The 18,004-nt window shown below is 42.1% G+C and overlaps 1 protein-coding gene across 9 annotated transcripts in view; it reads left to right on the plus strand.

The window, feature by feature from the left end:
• NFAT5 (nuclear factor of activated T cells 5) overlaps positions 1-18,004 on the plus strand; it is a 155,524-nt gene that overhangs the window by 34,144 nt on the left and 103,376 nt on the right. The window contains exon 1 of one of the 9 annotated variants that reach the window (XM_089320393.1): positions 9,166-9,296. The exons of the other annotated variants lie outside the window; for them this stretch is intronic. Within the exon in view, the coding sequence (XP_089176519.1) occupies positions 9,218-9,296 (79 nt within the window). The 5' untranslated portion in view covers positions 9,166-9,217. Of the gene's footprint in view, positions 1-9,165; positions 9,297-18,004 lie in introns of those variants that run through there. 9 annotated transcript variants of the gene reach the window in all.

Genomic DNA, 18,004 nt, shown 5'->3' on the forward strand with positions numbered 1-18,004 from the left:
AAACTCAGTTCAGATCTCCCAAGTGGGTGGCAGGGACCCAACTCCTTGAACCATCACCTGCTTCTTTCCAGGAGGATGTATATTAGCAGAAAGCTGGAATTAAGTGCTGTAGGCTGGACTCAAACTCAGGCATTCCAGCTTGGACTATAGGCTGTGCTGGCTTCTGATCTCACTTTTGATGATCCTCAGAAACAGCTCCCATTTAAAAGGATAAATTTTTTTAGATTATTGCAACAACTCAAGTTTAAGTTTATTTGTGAATAAGAGAATAGGAACATGACTGTTTAGCAAAGCTAAATTCATCTTAATACTTGTTTGTTTACCAGTAACATGTATATTATTTTAGCTGTGTACAAGTAGATGAACTATTTTAAGCATTTTGGTAATTTGTAGTAATTCTTGTAAAATGACTAGTGCCTTCACCAGGTAATAATTTCTTGATGGATAACCTGATTGTCTTTAATACTTAATATTTCCCCTAAAAATAGAAAACAGCTTACTACTAAGAATACTTAAGATTAGGTGTGTATGCTGGGTTACCCCTCTACACTCTTTTGATGGAGTTATAATGAATGATTCAGGGCAGCAAGCATCAGAAGGGAGATTATTGCTAACCCTAAAAATAGGAAGCTGTCCTGAAAGATGGCTGCTATTTGTTCTCATCCCACTGTGTGTATACTTAACTACATTTTCCCTCAGATTTGATGTCTTGTTCTCTTCTTCATCTATATAGATTGAATATCACCTGAAATGCTTGGGACCAGAGTGTTTTAAATTTCAGTTTGGAATGTTTGTATAAATTTTACTGGTCAAGCCTCCCTAATCCAAAAATTTGAAATCTGAAATGCTCCAAAATCAGCAACCTTTTTTTTTTTTTTTATAAAGATTTATGTGGTCTTTTGAAAGTCAGTGTTACAGAGAGAGGGAGAGAGAAAGAGAGAGATAGGGATCTTCCATCTGCTGATTCATTCTCCTGATGGCTGCAATGGCTAGCACTGGGCCAGACTCAAACTAGGATCCAGGAACTTCAACTTGGTCTCCCATGTGGTTTCATGAGCCCAAACACTTGGGGCCATCTTCTGCTTTCCCAAGCCATTAGCAGGGAGCTGGATCAGAAGTGCTACAGGCCGGCGACGCGGCTCACTAGGCTAATCCTCCGCCTTGCGGCGCCGGCATACCGGGTTCTAGTCCCGGTCGGGGAGCTGGATTCTGTCCTGGTTGCCCCTCTTCCAGGCCAGCTCTCTGCTGTGGCCAGGGAGTGCAGTGGAGGATGGCCCAAGTCCTTGGGCCCTGCACCCCATGGAAGACCAGGATAAATACCTGGCTTCTGCCATCAGATCAGCGCGGTGCGCCGGCCGCGGCGGCCATTGGAGGGTGAACCAATGGCAAGGGAAGACCTTTCTCTCTGTCTCTCAAAGTGGTACAGCCAGGACGTGAATTAGTGCCCATATGTTATTCTGCATCATAGGCAGTGGGTTTTTGTTTTTGTTTTTTTTTTTTAAGAATTTGATTATTTGAGAGGGAGGGAGGGAAGGGGGGAAAGGGGAGAAGAGAGGGTGAGAGAGAGATCTTCCATTTGCCAGTTTACTCCCCAAATGGCTGCAATGAATGGAACTGAGCCAATCCGAAGCCAGGAGTCAGGAGCTGCTTCTGGGTCTCCCACGTGGGTGGCGGAAGCCCAAGGAATTGGGCCATCCTCTCCAGGCACACTGGCAGGGAGCTGGATAGTCCAGCACCCACATGGGATGCTGGCACTGCAGGTGGTAGCACCAGCCCCTCCCTCTTTTTTACACTTCTTTTTATTTTTTTAAATTAATTAATTTGTGAAAGAGTTACAGAGAGAGTGAGAGAGAACTTCTATCCGCTGCTTCACTCCCCAAATGGCTGCAATGGGCAGGGCTGGGCCAGGCCGAAGCCAGGACTCAGGAGCTTCTTCCGAGTCTCCTACACAGGTGCAGTGGCCCAAGGACTTGGGCCGTCTTCTACTGCTTTCCCAGGCCATAGCAGAGAGCTGGATTGGAAGTGGAGCAGCTGGGACTGTAACTGACGGCACCCATGTGGGATGCTGGCACTGCAGGTGGTAGCTTTACCTGCTGTGCCATGGCGCTAGTCCCAGTAAAGGTTGTTTTTGAAAGTTGCATAGTCTGGGGCGGGTGCTGTGGTGTGGTAGGCTAATCTTCCGCCTGAAGCGCCAGCACCCAATATGGGCGCCGGTTCTAGTCCCAGCTGCTCCTCTTCCAATCCAGCTCTCTGCTGTGGCCTGGGAAGGCAGTAGAAGATGGCTCAAGTGGGAGACCAGGAAGAAGCACCTGGCTCCCGGCTTCGAATCGGCGCAGCTCTGGTCTTTGCAGCCATTTGGGGAGTGAACCAATGGAAGGAAGACCTTTCTCTCAGTCTCTCCCTCTGTCTGTAACTCTACCTCTCAAATAAATAAATAAAATCTTAAAAAAAAAAAAAAGTTGTATAGTCAAAGTTCAGGATTTGAGGGGAGAGTTGTGTACAGTACAGAACAGTTCTACTTCATCTTTGTATTGTTAAAATAAGCCAGCATAACTCATTCGGTAGTATTTCAGTGAATACTGAAAGAATGTCTAGAAATCAAAGTGAAAAGTTATGTTTTACAATTAGTATTTTGTAACTTTTTGGTTATATCTGTTTTTCTGGCTGTCCTTCCCTCACCCCCACCCCCATCCCCATTCTGATAAGTTAGCTGTTCAGGATAAGAAGGTTTGTCCCATATAATTATTTTCCAGTTTCTGTGTATTTTTAAAATGGATATCCTTGTCCAAGAGTAAAATGACATTGGGTCTCCCATTGCCTCAAAGGTGAATTGTTGGAAAACAGCGATTACATGAAACATTTCATACCCTACTTTGTGGGGCAAGTTGTTTAAAAATATTATGGTCATTAAAACATTAGACTATTTGAGAAAATTTCTTACCTGGTTACCATATTGTCACCTATGATAATTTGTTAATAATATGGAGAAACAATGTGTGTAGTGGTCAAGAATGTGGACTGACTGGCGCCAAGGCTCACTAGGCTAATCCTCCGCCTGCGGCTCCAGCACCCCAAGTTCTAGTCCCAGTTGGGGCACCAGATTCTGTCCCGGTTGCTCCTCTTCCAGTCCAGCTCTCTGCTGTGGCCCAGGAGTGCAGTGGAGGATGGCCCAAGTCCTTGGGCCCTGCACCTGCATGGGAGACCTGGAGAAGCACCTGGCTCCTGGCTTCAGATCAGCGCAGTGCACTGGCCGCAGCGGCCATTGTGGGGTGAACCAACGGAAAAGGAAGACCTTTCTCTCTGTCTCTCTCTCTCACTGTCTACTCTGCCTGTCAAAAAACAAAAAACAAAAACAAAAAAAGAATGTGGTCCTTTGAACAAGATTACCAAGGTTCAGATTCTCTGTGTGTCTACTTGGGCAAGATAACTGACTTCTGTGCCTCAGTTTCCTCATTTGTAAAGTGCAGTTGATACTATCATGTACATCATAGAGTTGTGAGAATAAAATGAGTTAATATAAGTAGAGTGCTTAGAATGGTACCTACGGCTCTGTGGCGCAGTTAGCTAATCCTCTGCATGTGGCGCCGACACCCCAGGTTCTAGTCCCGGTTGGGGTGCCGGATTCTGTCCTGGTTGCTCCTCTTCCAGTCCAGCTCTCTGCTGTGGCCTGGGAGTGCAGTGGAGGATGGCCCAGATCCTTGGGCCCTATACTTGCATGGGAGACCAGGAGGAAGCGCCTGGCTCCTGGCTCCTGGCTTTGGATTGGTGCAGCACGCCAGCTGCAGCACATCGGCTGAAGCGGCCATTTTGGGGGGGTGAACCAATGGAAAGGAAGACCTTTCTCTCTCTCTCTCTCTCTCTCTCTCTCACTCTCACTGTCTAACTCTACCTGTCAAAAAAAAAAAAAAAAAAAGATATAGTTTCTAAATTTCATTTTTTTGGAAAGGGATAAAATCCACAATGTGTATTCTAAGATTATTAGTACCAAAGAAAGATTGTGAAATAGCACATTTTAAGTAATGCAGAGTAAACATCAAGTGTTGGTCTTTTTGGCATTCTGTGTAGCAATTTTCCTTTGAGTTTCTTGATTTCTCTGATTGTAAGAATAACAGTGCTAAAGTTTGTTTGGTCATGTAAACAAGAATTTGTGCCAATGCAAGAGCAGATATTACCTCTCTGTTTAAAAAAGAGAGAGAAAATAAATGTTTAATAGAAAAAATTTTCAAGAATTGGAATCTTATTTTTAAGATTATAATACAATTACTTTTTATGCTTATTACAAAAGAGGCCATTGTAGATTATGGACAGCATATGAAATAGAACAGAAAAATATATAACCCTGCCACATAAAAATAACTGCTGTTAACATACTGATAAATGATATGCTATTCTATGCTTTACTGTCATTTCTGTGCATAATTCAATATTAATACAGCTAGTTATTCTAAAACAATATGTTATAAATTTTATAAGCTCTCTTATTCTCTTTGTATTTCTTATCTATCTATATTTAAGATTTATTTGAGAATCAGAGGTACAGAGAGAGGGAGAGAGACAGAGAGAGGGATCATCCATCCACTGGTTCACTCCCTAAATGATCTGTGATGGCTAGAGCTAGGTCAGGCTAATTTAGGAGCCAAGAGCTTCATCTGGGTCTCCCAGGTGGGTGGCAGGGGCCCAAACACTTGGGCCATCTTCCACTGCTTTTCCCAGGCCATAGCAGGGAGCTGGATCAGAAGTGGAGCATTTAGGGCATTACCTGGTGCCCACATGGGATGTGTGTGTCGCAGATGGTGACTTAATCTGCTGCTTCACAACTCTGGTCCCTCCTAGTATATTTTGAATACTGCTGTAGGTTAATAAATGAAATATAACTTATATTTATTTCATTATACAAACTTCAAACAAATGAAAAATATAAAGACGAAAGAAATCAACAAAATTCTCTCAAAGATAGCCAGTTATATTTTTGTACATATATCCATTTCTGACACCTCAAAAAGTTGTGAAAAGATAGAAGAATTAAAGGGTGAGTTTATTTTGGTGTAAAAAAAAAATTGGCATGCTCTGTGTAATTTTGCTGTGAACTTTTTGAAGACTATTTTCCATAAATGGAATCATTAAATTATTTTTGTATTTGAAAGAGAGAGACAAAGATGACATCTTCCATTCAGTGATTCATTCCCAAAAGCCTGTAACAGCCAGTGTTGGGTTGGACCTAAGCTAGAGGTCCAGAATTCAGTGCCTGTCTCTCATGTAAGTGCCAAGGACCTAAATATTTAGCTGTCACATGCTGCCTCCCAGAGTGCACTTTAGCAGGCAGCTGAAATGAAGCCTACACTCAAACCCAGGTCCTCTGATGTGGGATTCAGGCGGTTCAAGTTGTATCTTAACTGCTGTGCCAAATGCGCACTGTGATGGGGTCATTTTTTATATGTGACCTTACACCCTAGCCTGCTTCCTCACTCAGCAGTTTTATATGATCCAGATAGAACTATGTCTTTAATTTGATGACTGTATTGTACTAGCTGTGTTGTTACTGTCACTTGTTTTTTATTCTCCTATTGATAGCATTTGGGATGCTTCAAGGTTTTGCTTTTATAAAAAATGCTGTAGATAACACCCTAGTATATATGTATATCTTTGTATAGTTGTGATTTTTTTTCCTAAATTTATAGAAGTATAAAGTACACTGGGGGAAAGTACACATACTAAGAGATTTTAATAGCTATTATCTAATTATCTCTAAAAGGTAATACCAATTTATATCCTTTAGTAATGCCAGTTTCCCTGTGTATTTGCCAGCACCAAGTATTATCTTTTTCAAATTTATTTATTTGAAAGGCAGAGTTACAAAGAGGGAGAGGCAGAAACACACACAAGAGATCTTCCATCCATTTCTTAACTCCCCAAATTGCTGCAGCAGCTAGGGCTGGTTCACACAGAAAGCCAGGAGCTTCATCTGGGCCTCCCATGTGAGTGCAGGAGCCCAAGTACTTGAGCCATCCTTTACTGCTTTCTTAGGCTCATTAACAGGGAGCTGGATAGCAAGTGGAGCAGGCGGGACTTGAACTAGCACCCATATGGTATACCAGCATTGCAGGTGGCAGCTTAATGTCCTATGCCACAACGCTAGTCCCCCCAAGTGTTAATTTCTAAAAAACATTATGGGGGTAGGGGTTTAGCCTAGTGGTTAAAACAACAGCTGGCATATCCGCATTCCATATCAGCTTGCCAGGGTTTGATGCCCTACTCTGCTGTTGCAGACCTTGTGAGGCAATGGTGATGGATCAAATAGTTCAGCTTTTGTTACTCTGGGAGACCTTGAATGAGTTTCTTGCTCCTGGTTTTGGCTGTTTCCAGCATTTGGAGAGAACCTGGGGATGGAATGCTTTGTCTCTCAAAAGAAATTTTAAAAAATTTAATTTCATGGGGCCGGCACTGTGGCGTGGCAGGTAAAGCTGCTGTCTGCAGTGCCAGCATCCCATATGGACACCAGTTCGAGTCCCAGCTGCTTCACTTCCGATCCAGCTCTCTGCTGTGGCCTGGGAAAGCAGTGGAGATGGTCCAAGTCCTTGGGCCCCTACACCCACGTGAGAGACCCAGAGGAAGCTTCTGGCTCCCAGCTTCAGATTGGCGCAGCTCCAGCCACTGCCAACCATCTGGGGAGTGAACAGGCAGATGGAAGACCTCTCCTTCTCCCTCTCTGCCTCTCTGTGATTCTGCCTTTCAAATAAATAAATAAATAAATAATTTATTTCATTTCATATGCTATGCTTACTCTTTTAATTAGCCATCAAAATTTAATACTTGTTCATGTGCATATGTATATTCTAGTTGAATGTCTTTTAAAATTTGTTTTTACTCTTTGCTAAATTTTCTATTAGAGTGTTCATTTTCCCCCTAATGAGTCATGCTTTTTGGGTTTTATGGGTGAAAAACAGTATTTTATTTTAGTATACATTTTTCTAATTGTTGATAAACTTGAGCTTCTTTTCATATTGTCTTTTGGTCATTTGCACCTTTGTTTTGTGACTGGCTTATTTATTTTCTTCCTCAGTTTGTTTCCTTGAGTTGTTTTCTCTGTTTTGTTTTTAATTGTGTTATATATGCCCGTTGTATAACTCTAACCTGAGTCTGTTATGTGTTACATTTTCTCTTTATTCATGGTTTATCTTTATTTTTTTGAAAGATTTTATTTATTTATTTGAAAGGCAGAGTTACAGACAGAGAAAGAGGGAGAGACAAAGGTCTTTAATCCTCTGGTTCATTCCCCAGATAGTCCCAGTGGCTGGAGGTAGGCCTATCCAAAGCCAGGAGCCAGGAGCTTCTTCCTAGTCTCCCACACGAATGCAGAGGCCCAAGCGCTTGGGCCATCTTCTGTTGCTTTCCCAAGGCATCAGCAGGGAGCTGGAGCAGAAGATCTATCTAGGATGTATTTTGGAATAAAAACAATACATTTAAATTTTTTAGTTTTTATTTTACTCAAAAGTATACATGCATACAGTTTAAGGAGGTGTTTCAACAAATTCTATTCTCAAAAAGTTGTATCCCAAGAGTTCCTATTCATATATTCCAGAGAAACCTTTTCAGTGCTTCAGTTCACTTAAAAAAAAAAATCAGTGAATTTTAAACCATAAAACACCAAATATTACCTTCCTAAGAAAAATCTTTCTAAAGTTATAAAAATGTTGAATTTTATTCCTTTTCTCTTTCTGTGATGCTTACTGTCTCTTGGGTTCAGTGGCAGCTCCTACCAGTAATCCTAAAAGGGAAGTCTATAATTATTTTCTTCTGCATGAAATGTGGTACTTGTCATTTTTTTATTCAAAAAAGTTATAGAGGTGGACATTTGGCAAAAAGGTTAAGATGTTGCTTGAGATGCCCACATCCCATATTGAGTACTTGGACTCTAGTCTTGGCTTTGCTTCTGATTCCAGCTTCCTGCAAATGTATACCCTGAGAGATAGCATATGCTCAGATACTTGGGTCCCTGCCTCCCACATGGGAGCCCCAGAATGAATTCCAGACTTCTGACTTGTCCTCATCCAGCCCCAGATATCGTGGTCATTTGGGTAGTGGACCAGCAGATGAAGATCTGTCTCTTTCCATCATTTTACCTTTAAAATAAATTTAAAAATTTTAATAATATTAAAGAATCTATAAATGCCTGTAACCATTTTAAACTCTGAAGATCACAGATTGTGAGCAGTTTATATGTGCTTTACAGTTAAGACTTAATGGAGTTGCTTTGTTTCCTCATCATGTTAAATAAGTTTTAAAAGGCATTAATACATACAAAATAGGTAGTTACATCATCTTTTGAAAAAAAATTTATTTTCATCTACTTGAAAGGCAGAGTGTCAGAAAGAAAGAGGGAGATATCTTCATCTGCTTGCTCATTCCCCAGATGCTTATAACAGCTAGGACTAGGCAGGCTGAATCCAGAAGTTCTGGAACTCCACCTAGATCTCCTGTGTAGGTGGCAGGAACGTAATTATTGGGCCATCATCTGCTGCCTCCCAGGATGCATTAGGAATGTGGGGAGCAACTGGGAGCAACTCGGACTAGACTAAGTTACTAGAATTAAGACTTATTCTATGCATCTGCTCTCCCACAATATGGCGCTGGGAGAGGAGAAAACAGCTTCTACACAGCTGCCTCCAGTTCAACCAATAAACTGTAGGACCTGCTCCTGATTGGAGGAGAGCAGCGTACTCGGCGTGTGGGTAGCAGAGTTGGGATTGGTGGAAGAGGACTATAAAGGAGGAGAGAGACAACATGCACCAGGAACATCTAAGGGGAACATCTATCTGAAGGAACACCTGTGCAGCCCCCGAGAGAGCCGGCCGGCGGTGTGCCGCTCCCCCGCGGAAGTGGGGAATGTGGCAGGGGGAACCGCCCTTCCACGGAGGTGGAAGGGACGGCAGCCAACCCGGGAAGAACCAGCAGCAAACCCGGGGAGGGCCGAGCAGACGAAAGAACAGCGCAGGGTCCTGTGTCATTCCTCCACGAAGAGGGGGAGCGACAAGGAAGAAGCTGGATTGGAAGCAGAACAGCTGAGACAAGAAAGATAAAGATGGTCATTAAAAATAACATATATTGGTGACCAGCACTGTGTCATAGTGGATAAAGCTGTTGTCTGCAGTGCCAGCATCCCATATGGTCGCTGGTTTAAGTCCTGGCTGCTCTCCACTTCTGATCCAGCTCCCTGCTAATGCACCTGGAAAGCAGAGGAAGACGGTCGAAGTCCTTGGGCCCCTGCACCCACATGGGAGACCCGGAAGAAGATCCAGGTGTGTGTGTGTGCAAATTGTTGAGTGTGTACAAAGTTAATTGAATATAAATCTTAATGGAGAATGTGACGGACAAGGGGAAAGGGAAGAGGAGGAGGGGTAGGAGTGTGGATGGGAGGGCTGATACGGTGGGAAGAATAACTGTATTCCTAAAGTTATACTTATAAAATTTGTATTCCTTAAAAAAAAATTTAAAAAAAAAATGATGCTCCAGGCTCCTGGCTTTCGATCTTCCCAGCTCCTGCCATTGCAGCCATTTGGGGAGTGAACCAGCAGAGGGAAGCGTGCTCGCTCTCTCGCTCTCTCGCTCTCTCTTTCTCTCTCTGCCTCTGCATTTCAAATAAATAAATCATTAAAAAAAATAGATTAGTGCTCTGTTTATTATAGAACTAAGGGATATAGGTATATTCTTTAGAGAGAAGTGATATGTTTGATCAATATATTATAAAATCTAGACATTTTCTGATACTGAAATATAAGTTTATTGGAATATTTGTTGTCAACAGTTTCAGGCAGTGTGATAGAATATCTCTTTGTTAGCTTCAGTGTAAGGTGCTTGCTATTTCCGAGACATGCTAAGGTAAAATTATATTGTCTTTCTTCCTCAGTATGTGTCATAATTCCAATGTAGTGTGTGAAGAATTAGTGAAGCTAATTTACCTAAAGCTGAAGTAACTGCTGTTCTAAGTATGTGAACTGTTCGGTTGTTGATTCTTTGAAATGTTCTTTTAGTTTAGTTCCTGAAAGTTTTCAATGGAATAATTTACTTTTGGAGTATAGCAAGGTTTGTGCTTGAGAGTTTGAAGTTAGAGACATGGAAATAAGAATTGATTGTCATCCATTTTCTGTCTAATAATTCAGGAATTTAACTCCTTTTTTTTTTAATTGTAAGAATGTTGTATCTTTTTTAAAATCTTTTATTAGTTTTTTGTAGAGGAGAGGTAGAGAGAGAGAGGTCTTCCATCCGTTGGTTCACTCCGCAATTGGCTGCAACGGCCGGAGCCTCACCAACCCAAAGCCTGGAGCCAAGAGCCTCCCTCCGAGTCCCACGTGGGTGCAGGGGCCCAAGAACTTGGACCATCCTCCACCGCTATCCCAGGCCACAGTAGAGAGCTGGATCGGAAGTGGAGCAGCCGGGTCTCAAACCGACGCCCATATGGGATGCCAGCACTTCAGGCCAGGGCATTAACCTCCTGTGCCACAGCGCTGGCCCCAGGAATTTAACTCTTAAAAATTCACAGTGTCAGTTTTATTTTTTGTGAAAAATAATGAAAATGTGTATTTAGTTAATTAGTGCCAAAAATGAGTAAATTAGTTCTAGTTTTCTAATGTGTTTAGAATATTTTATATATGCATGTATTCTTTATTTTTTTATTTTTTTAATTTTTTAATTTTTTTGACAGGCAGAGTGGACAGTGAGAGAGAGAGACAGAGAGAAAGGTCTTCCCTTGCCATTGGTTCACCCTCCAATGGCCACCGTGGCCGGCGCGCTGTGGCCAGCGTACCGCACTGATCCGATGGCAGGAGCCAGGTGCTTCTCCTGGTCTCCCATGGGGTGCAGGGCCCAAGGGCTTGGGCCATCCTCCACTGCACTCCCTGGCCACAGCAGAGAGCTGGCCTGGATGAGGGGCAACCAGGACAGAATCCGGCTCCCCGACCGGGACTAGAACCTGGTGTGCCAGCGCCGCTAGGCGGAGGATTAGCCTAGTGAGCCGCGGTGCCGGCCTGTATGTATTCTTAATTAACCAACAAATTTTAGAATTTTATTTTGACTAGGCATTTTTTAAAAAAATCTGACTTTTACTGAGTTCCTGTATCTTTCTAGATGTTATTTATAGTGAGACATTTAAGAAGAAAATTGAAATGGCATTTGTTAGATGAATAATTTCCTCTGGAATTGCAACACAATAGCAAAGTCATTTTTTAGCATTGCACATTAAAAATTTTTCATGTATTTATTTGAGAAGAGAGAGTCTGTCCACTTGATCATGCCCACAATGGACTGGCCTGGGCCAGGGCTAAAGCTGGGAGCAGAAAACTCAGGTCTCTCACATGGGTGGCAGAGACCCAATAACTTGAATCATCACCCTGCTGCCTCTTAGGGTCTCAGGAAACTGAAGTCAGGAGCTGGAGCTTGGTCTGGAACCCAAGTACTCTGCTGTTGGATTCCAGCATGTTAACCACCAGGCTAAAGGTACCCCACATTGCACATTTTTTACATTGTAGTTTTGAGAATATGTGGGCATGTAAAAGGGGTGTGATCCTAAAAATGATTGGTATGTAGAATGAGAAGATGAAAAGGAAGCAAGTTAAATTGAGGGAGGACAAATGGCAAATTGGATTTTTTAGTTTATTTTTGGAAGAAAATATGCCAGTTTTTAACAGTAAAAGAATATAGACTTATCAGAAATTCTTAATATAAGAATTTATATTCTCACCTGTTTTCATTTTTTTTTTTAAAGATTTATTTATTCATTTGAGTCAGAGTTAACACAGAGAGGAGAGGCAGAGAGAGAGAGAAAGAGAGGTCTTCCATCCGATGGTTCACTCCCCAGATGGCTGCAATGGCCGGAGCTGTGCCGATCTGAAGCCAGGAGCTTCTTCCCGGTCTCCCACCTGGGTGCAGGGGCCTAAGGACTTCGGCCCTCTTCTACTGCTTTCCCTCACCTGTTTTCATTTTAAAACCCTTTCTCTTTATAGATGCCATTTTCAGCAATACTTATTAATGGAGTGAATGTACCTCAGTCTTCCTGGTTGTTCATTAACCTGTTAGTACTCAACTACTTTAACAGGTTTACAAAAATCTACTACTCGTAGTTGAAACTGCAAAGAGAAAGAATTAGAACTGTTATGCTTCTAATGTATCTACTGATTGAGTTGATTTTTTTTTTTAGAAAAGTTATTTTTAACTTTATAACATTCCTTTTTTCCCCTCTACCCTCAACTAAGATCACTTAGTAATGGTATGATGTAATGGTAAAAGACATAAGTTTTAATTTTTTTAAGATTTATATATTTATTTAAAAGGCATATTACAGGGAATCAAAGGCAGAGGCAGAGATCGAGATTGAGATCAGCTGGTTCACTCCCCAAATAGCTGCAATGGCCAGAGCTGGGCTGATCCGAAGCCAAGAGCCAGGATCCAGGAGCTTCCTCCGGGTCTGCCACACCGGTGCAAGGGACCCAAGCTCTTGGGCCATCCTCTGCTGCTTTCCCAGGCTACAACAGAGAGCTGGATTGAAAGTGGAGCAGCTGGGTTTCGAGTTGGCACCCATATGGGATGCTGGCACTGCAGGAGGTGGCTTTACCTGCTATGCCACAGCACTGGCCCCATAAGTGATTCTTCCCTAACTGGTCTTACCTATTTGTTAGGGAAACTGGCTAATCAATAATGAAAAACAGTATCGTATGTGCTCTGAAAAGGGAGGTACAGATTGATGAGGTGGACATAGAGGAATGTAACTGTGTGCTAGGGAACTAGGAAGAACTTTCATAGAAGGTGACATCCAAATTCAGTCCTGAAATCATGAATGTTAGTCATATAAAGGTGAATGTGTTGAAAGGAATATGTTGCAGGCAGAGAGAATATCATGTTGGAAGATTTGGAGGTGAACAAGAGCTTGATGTGTTGGAGAATTGAGAGAAATTCTGTATGGCTGCATTATGGAGCTGGATGATAGAGGTAGAGATCAAGATGCAGGTACATTGAATGACAGATGCGTTGAAGTTGAGGGAAAAGGTATGACTGTGAAGGATGTAGTAAGTGAAAGCTGGTTATAAGCACCTGAATTAGTAACAGCAGGGATGGGGACAAGACCACAAGTATCAGAGAAGTTGAATAAATGTGATGGAAATATTATTGCCAGTAAGTGATAAAGTTTACACATGTCTTGCGTTTTCTGTATATTAAAGGACATATGATCCTAAAAGTTGGAAATTGGTTATCAGTTTTGGTTATCTTTTTTTTTTTTCCAAAAGATTTGCTTATTTTACTTAAAAGTCAGAGTTATACAGAGAGAGGCGAAGCAGGGCGGGGTGGGGGGGTCTTCCATCTGATGGTTCATTCCCCAATTGGCCGCAATGGCCAGAACTGTGCCGATCTGAAGCCAGGAGCCAGGAGCTTCCTCCAGGTCTCCCACACAGGTGCAGGGGCCCAAGGATCCAGGCCATCCTCCACTACTATCCCAGAGAGATAGAGCTGGATGGGAAGTGGAGCAGCCAGGACTTGAACCGGCGCCCATATGGGATGCTGGTGCTTCAGGCCAGGGCGTTAACCTGCTGAGCCACAGTGCTGGCCCCTTGGTTATCCTTTATTTACTTGAAAGTCAGAGTTACACAGAGAGAAGGAGAGGCAGAGAGAGAGAGATATCTTCCCTTCGCTTGCTGGTTCACTCCCCAGTTGACCACAACGGTCAGAGCTGCACTGGTCTGAAGCCAGGAGCTAGGAGCTTCCCCCAGGTCTTCCCATGTGGGTGCTGAGGCCCAAGGACTTGGGCCATCTTCTGCTGCTTTCCCAGGCCATAGCAGAGAGCTGGATTGGAAGTGGAGCAGCGGGTCTCCAATTGGCACCCACATGGAATGCCATCACTGCTGGTGGTGGCCTTACCCACTGTGCCACAGTGCCAGCCCTAACTGACTTTTCAACTGTTGTGTGTTGATATTAATTTGTTTTAAAAATTCTAAAAGTGGGTTCTGGACCTAAAGTTAATTGAGAATAGATAACAGAGTGGGGGCTTGTCCCTTGCTGGAACTCTTAAGAACTTCTATTGTCTAGAAAAAAAGGGGAAAATTATGGAATAGTAAGTATGGAAGTTAGGATCTGTTATAATGGTACTTACATGTTGATAGATTTTCTCTGTGAATTTTGAATCATGAATGTATTTGGAATGGCGACCATGTATTCAATATGTGTGTATTTTGTGACCATTGCTTGAAGGATAAAGAAACTGACCAATATTTTTATTTTTTATTTTATTTTTTTAATTAATTAATTAATTAATTTATTTATTTTTTGACAGGCAGAGTTAGACAGTGAGAGAGAGAGACAGAGAGAAAGGTCTTCCTTTTGCCGTTGGTTCACCCTCCAATGGCCGCCGCGGCCGGCGCGCTGCGGCCGGCGCACTGCGCTGATCCGATGGCAGGAGCCAGGAGCCAGGTGCTTCTCCTGGTCTCCCATGGGGTGCAGGGCCCAAGCACCTGGGCCATCCTCCACTGCACTCCCTGGCCACAGCAGAGAGCTGGCCTGGAAGAGGGGCAACCGGGACAGAATCCGGCGCCCCGACCGGGACTAGAACCTGGTGTGCTGGCGCCGCTAGGCGGAGGATTAGCCTAGTGAGTCGCGGCGCCGGCCTATTTATTTATTTTTGACAGGCAGAGTGGACAGTGAGAGAGAGAGACGGATGAAAGGTCTTCCTTTTGCCATTGGTTCACCCTCCAATGGCCACTGCGGCTGGTGCGCTGCGGCCGGCGCACCGCGCTGATCCGATGGCAGGAGCCAGGTACTTATCCTGGTCTCCAATGGGGTGCAGGGCCCAAGTACTTGGGCCATCCTCCACTGCACTCCCTGGCCACAACAGAGAGCTGGCCTGGAAGAGGGGCAACCGGAACAGAATCCGGCGCCTCGACCGGGACTAGAACCCGGTGTGCCGGCGCCGCAAGGCGGAGCATTAGACTAGTGAGCCGCGGTGCCAGCTGAAACTGACCAATATGAAATAGAGCAGACAGGCACACAATTTTAGCATAATTTTGTAATTGTTGCTTTAAAATAATTGTTTCATGCTAAAAAAATAAAGCAGAAGATAATGAATTCAATTTAGGATATGTTGAAATGGAGATGCTTATGGAATAGTGAGCACTTACTTCCGCCAAGCACTAATCTATATTCTGAGGATACATAAGTACAGAAAACAAAGTCTCTGCCCTCACTATTTCATATTCTGGTGGTTGTAAACAAACAAAAAATAATAATTATAAGTATCAGGGAATAGGAACAGGAAAATCTGTAGAGATCAAAAGTAGATCAGTGATTGCTGGGAGGAGAAAGAGTATGGAATTTCTTTCTGAAGTGATAAAAAATGTTCTGGAATTAGTACTCATAATGATGACTATGCAACTTGAATATAAAACCTGCTGAATTTGTACACATTAAAAGGGTGCATCTTATTATGACTTATATCTCAATTAAAAAATGAAAAGAAGTGGGGAAAAATGGGTTAAGAGACATAATAAAATGATGATAGGAGGTTAACATAGAGTATAAGATCGTAAGGATACTGCTTTGATGGTGCCTCCATTGTATAATAGCCCTAAAGCAGTGGAAGGCGTAAGCAGTGAGGATACCTGGAGGAAGAATTATTCAGATGGAGGAACGATGAGTACACATATACTGAGATTGAGAAGGTGCTTGGCATGTTCAAGAAATAGGAAGGCCAGTATATATGAGCACGATGGGTAAGGTGGAGAGTTGTAAGAGATACAGTTGGAGTTATTAGGGTGCTGGGTCATGTAGGGACTTTGGATTTTATGCTGAGATGGGAGCTGAGGAATGATGTTATCTGAATTAGATTTTAGGTAGATTACTTGCTACAATGTAGATAATAAACTGTGAAAGAAGAAATCAGATAGAAGGCAGTTGAGTTAGTCCAGGTGAGATGATTAGATCAGGATGGTAGTAGTGGACTTAGTAAGAAATTGTGTGATGCTGGATCGGGAGAGAAGAGAAAAAAGAAAAAAAATTGAGGATTCATTTCTCTTGGGGAAAAAACCCAAAATATTTAAAGGGCGTGAAGAGAGGAGTAGACTAAAGAGAAGCCAGGAAGGAAACAAGGAAGCCAAGGAAGATACTGGAGAAATTTCCTGAAAGCAGTATTCATCTGAGTTAGAAGTTGGAAATAAGTCAATTAGGAATTTATTGGTGACAGAACAATTTTAATGATATTTTGGGAACAAAAGCCAAGTAGTAGTTGGTTGAGAAAGAAGTATGAGTAGAGAAAGTGGAGGCAGCTTGAAAAGACCAGGGAGTCAAGAGAGGGACCCAGAAAGAGATAAATATGAAAAGGAATCTTTTGTGGAATGAGGTAGTTGAACATAAAGGATAGGAATAATGAAAAGAAGGTGGTTTTGGTGTATCAGGGAAGAAAAAGGGGGATCTAGTACACAGGCTTGCTTCCTTTCTGGAGATCAAAGTGAAGGATAATTTTGTATCCGAGAAAGGCAGTGTGGGAAACTCATGCATTATAACTTGTTTCCTCTTTGGAAAAGTGAGCTGGTACTTACTGGGAATAATGTAAGAGGGTAGTAGCTTTAAGATAATCATTGTGAGGAATTAGGGGATAGAGCTGACAAGAAATACTTAAAAAAAAAAAAAAAAAAAAAAAAAAAAAAAGATGGTTCCGGCACGGTGGTGCAGTGGGTTAATCCTTTACCTGTGGTGCCAGCATCCCATATGGGCTCCGGTTCTAGTCCGGGCTGCTCCTTTTCCAATCCAGCTCTCTGCTATAGTTTGGGAAAGCAGTAGAAGATGGCCCAAGTGTTTGGGCCCCTGCACCTGTGTGGGAGACCAGGAAGAAGCTCCTGGCTCCTGGCTTTGGATCCGCGCAGCTCTGGCCATTGCAGTCATTTGGGGAGTGAACCAGTGGAAGGAAGACCTTTCTCTCTGTGTCTTCCTCTCACTGTCTGTAACTCTACCTCTCAAATAAATTAACAAAATCTTTTTTTTTTTTTTTAAAGACTTCTGAGTTATTTTGTTGAAAATCCAAAGTTTGTAAGGGTGCCAGTCTTAGAAGCACTTGTGTTCAGGACTGTTGAAGATGGGTGTTCAGCATCATTCAGAATTGGGCATGATTAATGGGATGAATATGATTAAAAAAAAAAAAAAAACCTGAAGCAGCTTAAGGGAATTCTTATAAATAAAATAAATAAAACATGAGTTCAGGTTTCATCATTTCCTTGAAGGTATCCCTCACTGCTCTTTTTCCTTCTCATTTTATACTTCTTTTTTCTGCTAATGCTGCCTTACACCTAATCTAGTAGAATTTAAAGTGTGTATGTGTGTGTGTATAAAGTGTATATATAAAGTGTGTGTATTTATATGTATTCAAATATACATATATATAGAGAGAGAAGTACAAAATAAGGACAAAACACATGAAATCCTGTGATAACTACGAATATGTTGGTGTTACTCCTGCAAAAATGGGGTTATATAATACATCTAATTTTATGTGCTTATTATTAAATACAAATTTCTTATAATGTAAATAGCTTCAAAAGTATTGTACTAACAAAATTTACCTAATTGGCCAGTCCTTAGGTGACAGACTATTATTTCATTTTATTTTTAAATTGTTAAAAGTTACTAGTGAACAGAGTAAATACTTTCACCACTCCCTCTTCACTGTAATAATGGCTAATACTTATATAACCTTTTCTATATGATGGTGGTAGTCTAAGCACTTGTCTTTTATTTGTAAATTTTTTCTGTTAAATTTCACAGTGAATCCTTTGGACTTGTATATTTTTTATCTTGGATAGAATGAATAAATAATACTACCTGCTGCGTGTTATTAGGTCACACCCAAACCATCATATAATCTGTAATAGATTTTGGAGTTAGAACAGATCTAGGTTAAAATCCTTGCTCTGCTGCTGCTTTTAGTCATGTGGCTCTAAACCTCGGCTTTTTAGACTGTTAAATAGAGAACATATCA

This window comes from Oryctolagus cuniculus, chromosome 18 (assembly GCF_051225735.1).
Source record: "Oryctolagus cuniculus isolate XC-2025 breed Fujian yellow rabbit chromosome 18, ASM5122573v1, whole genome shotgun sequence".
Classification (NCBI taxonomy): domain Eukaryota; kingdom Metazoa; phylum Chordata; class Mammalia; order Lagomorpha; family Leporidae; genus Oryctolagus; species Oryctolagus cuniculus.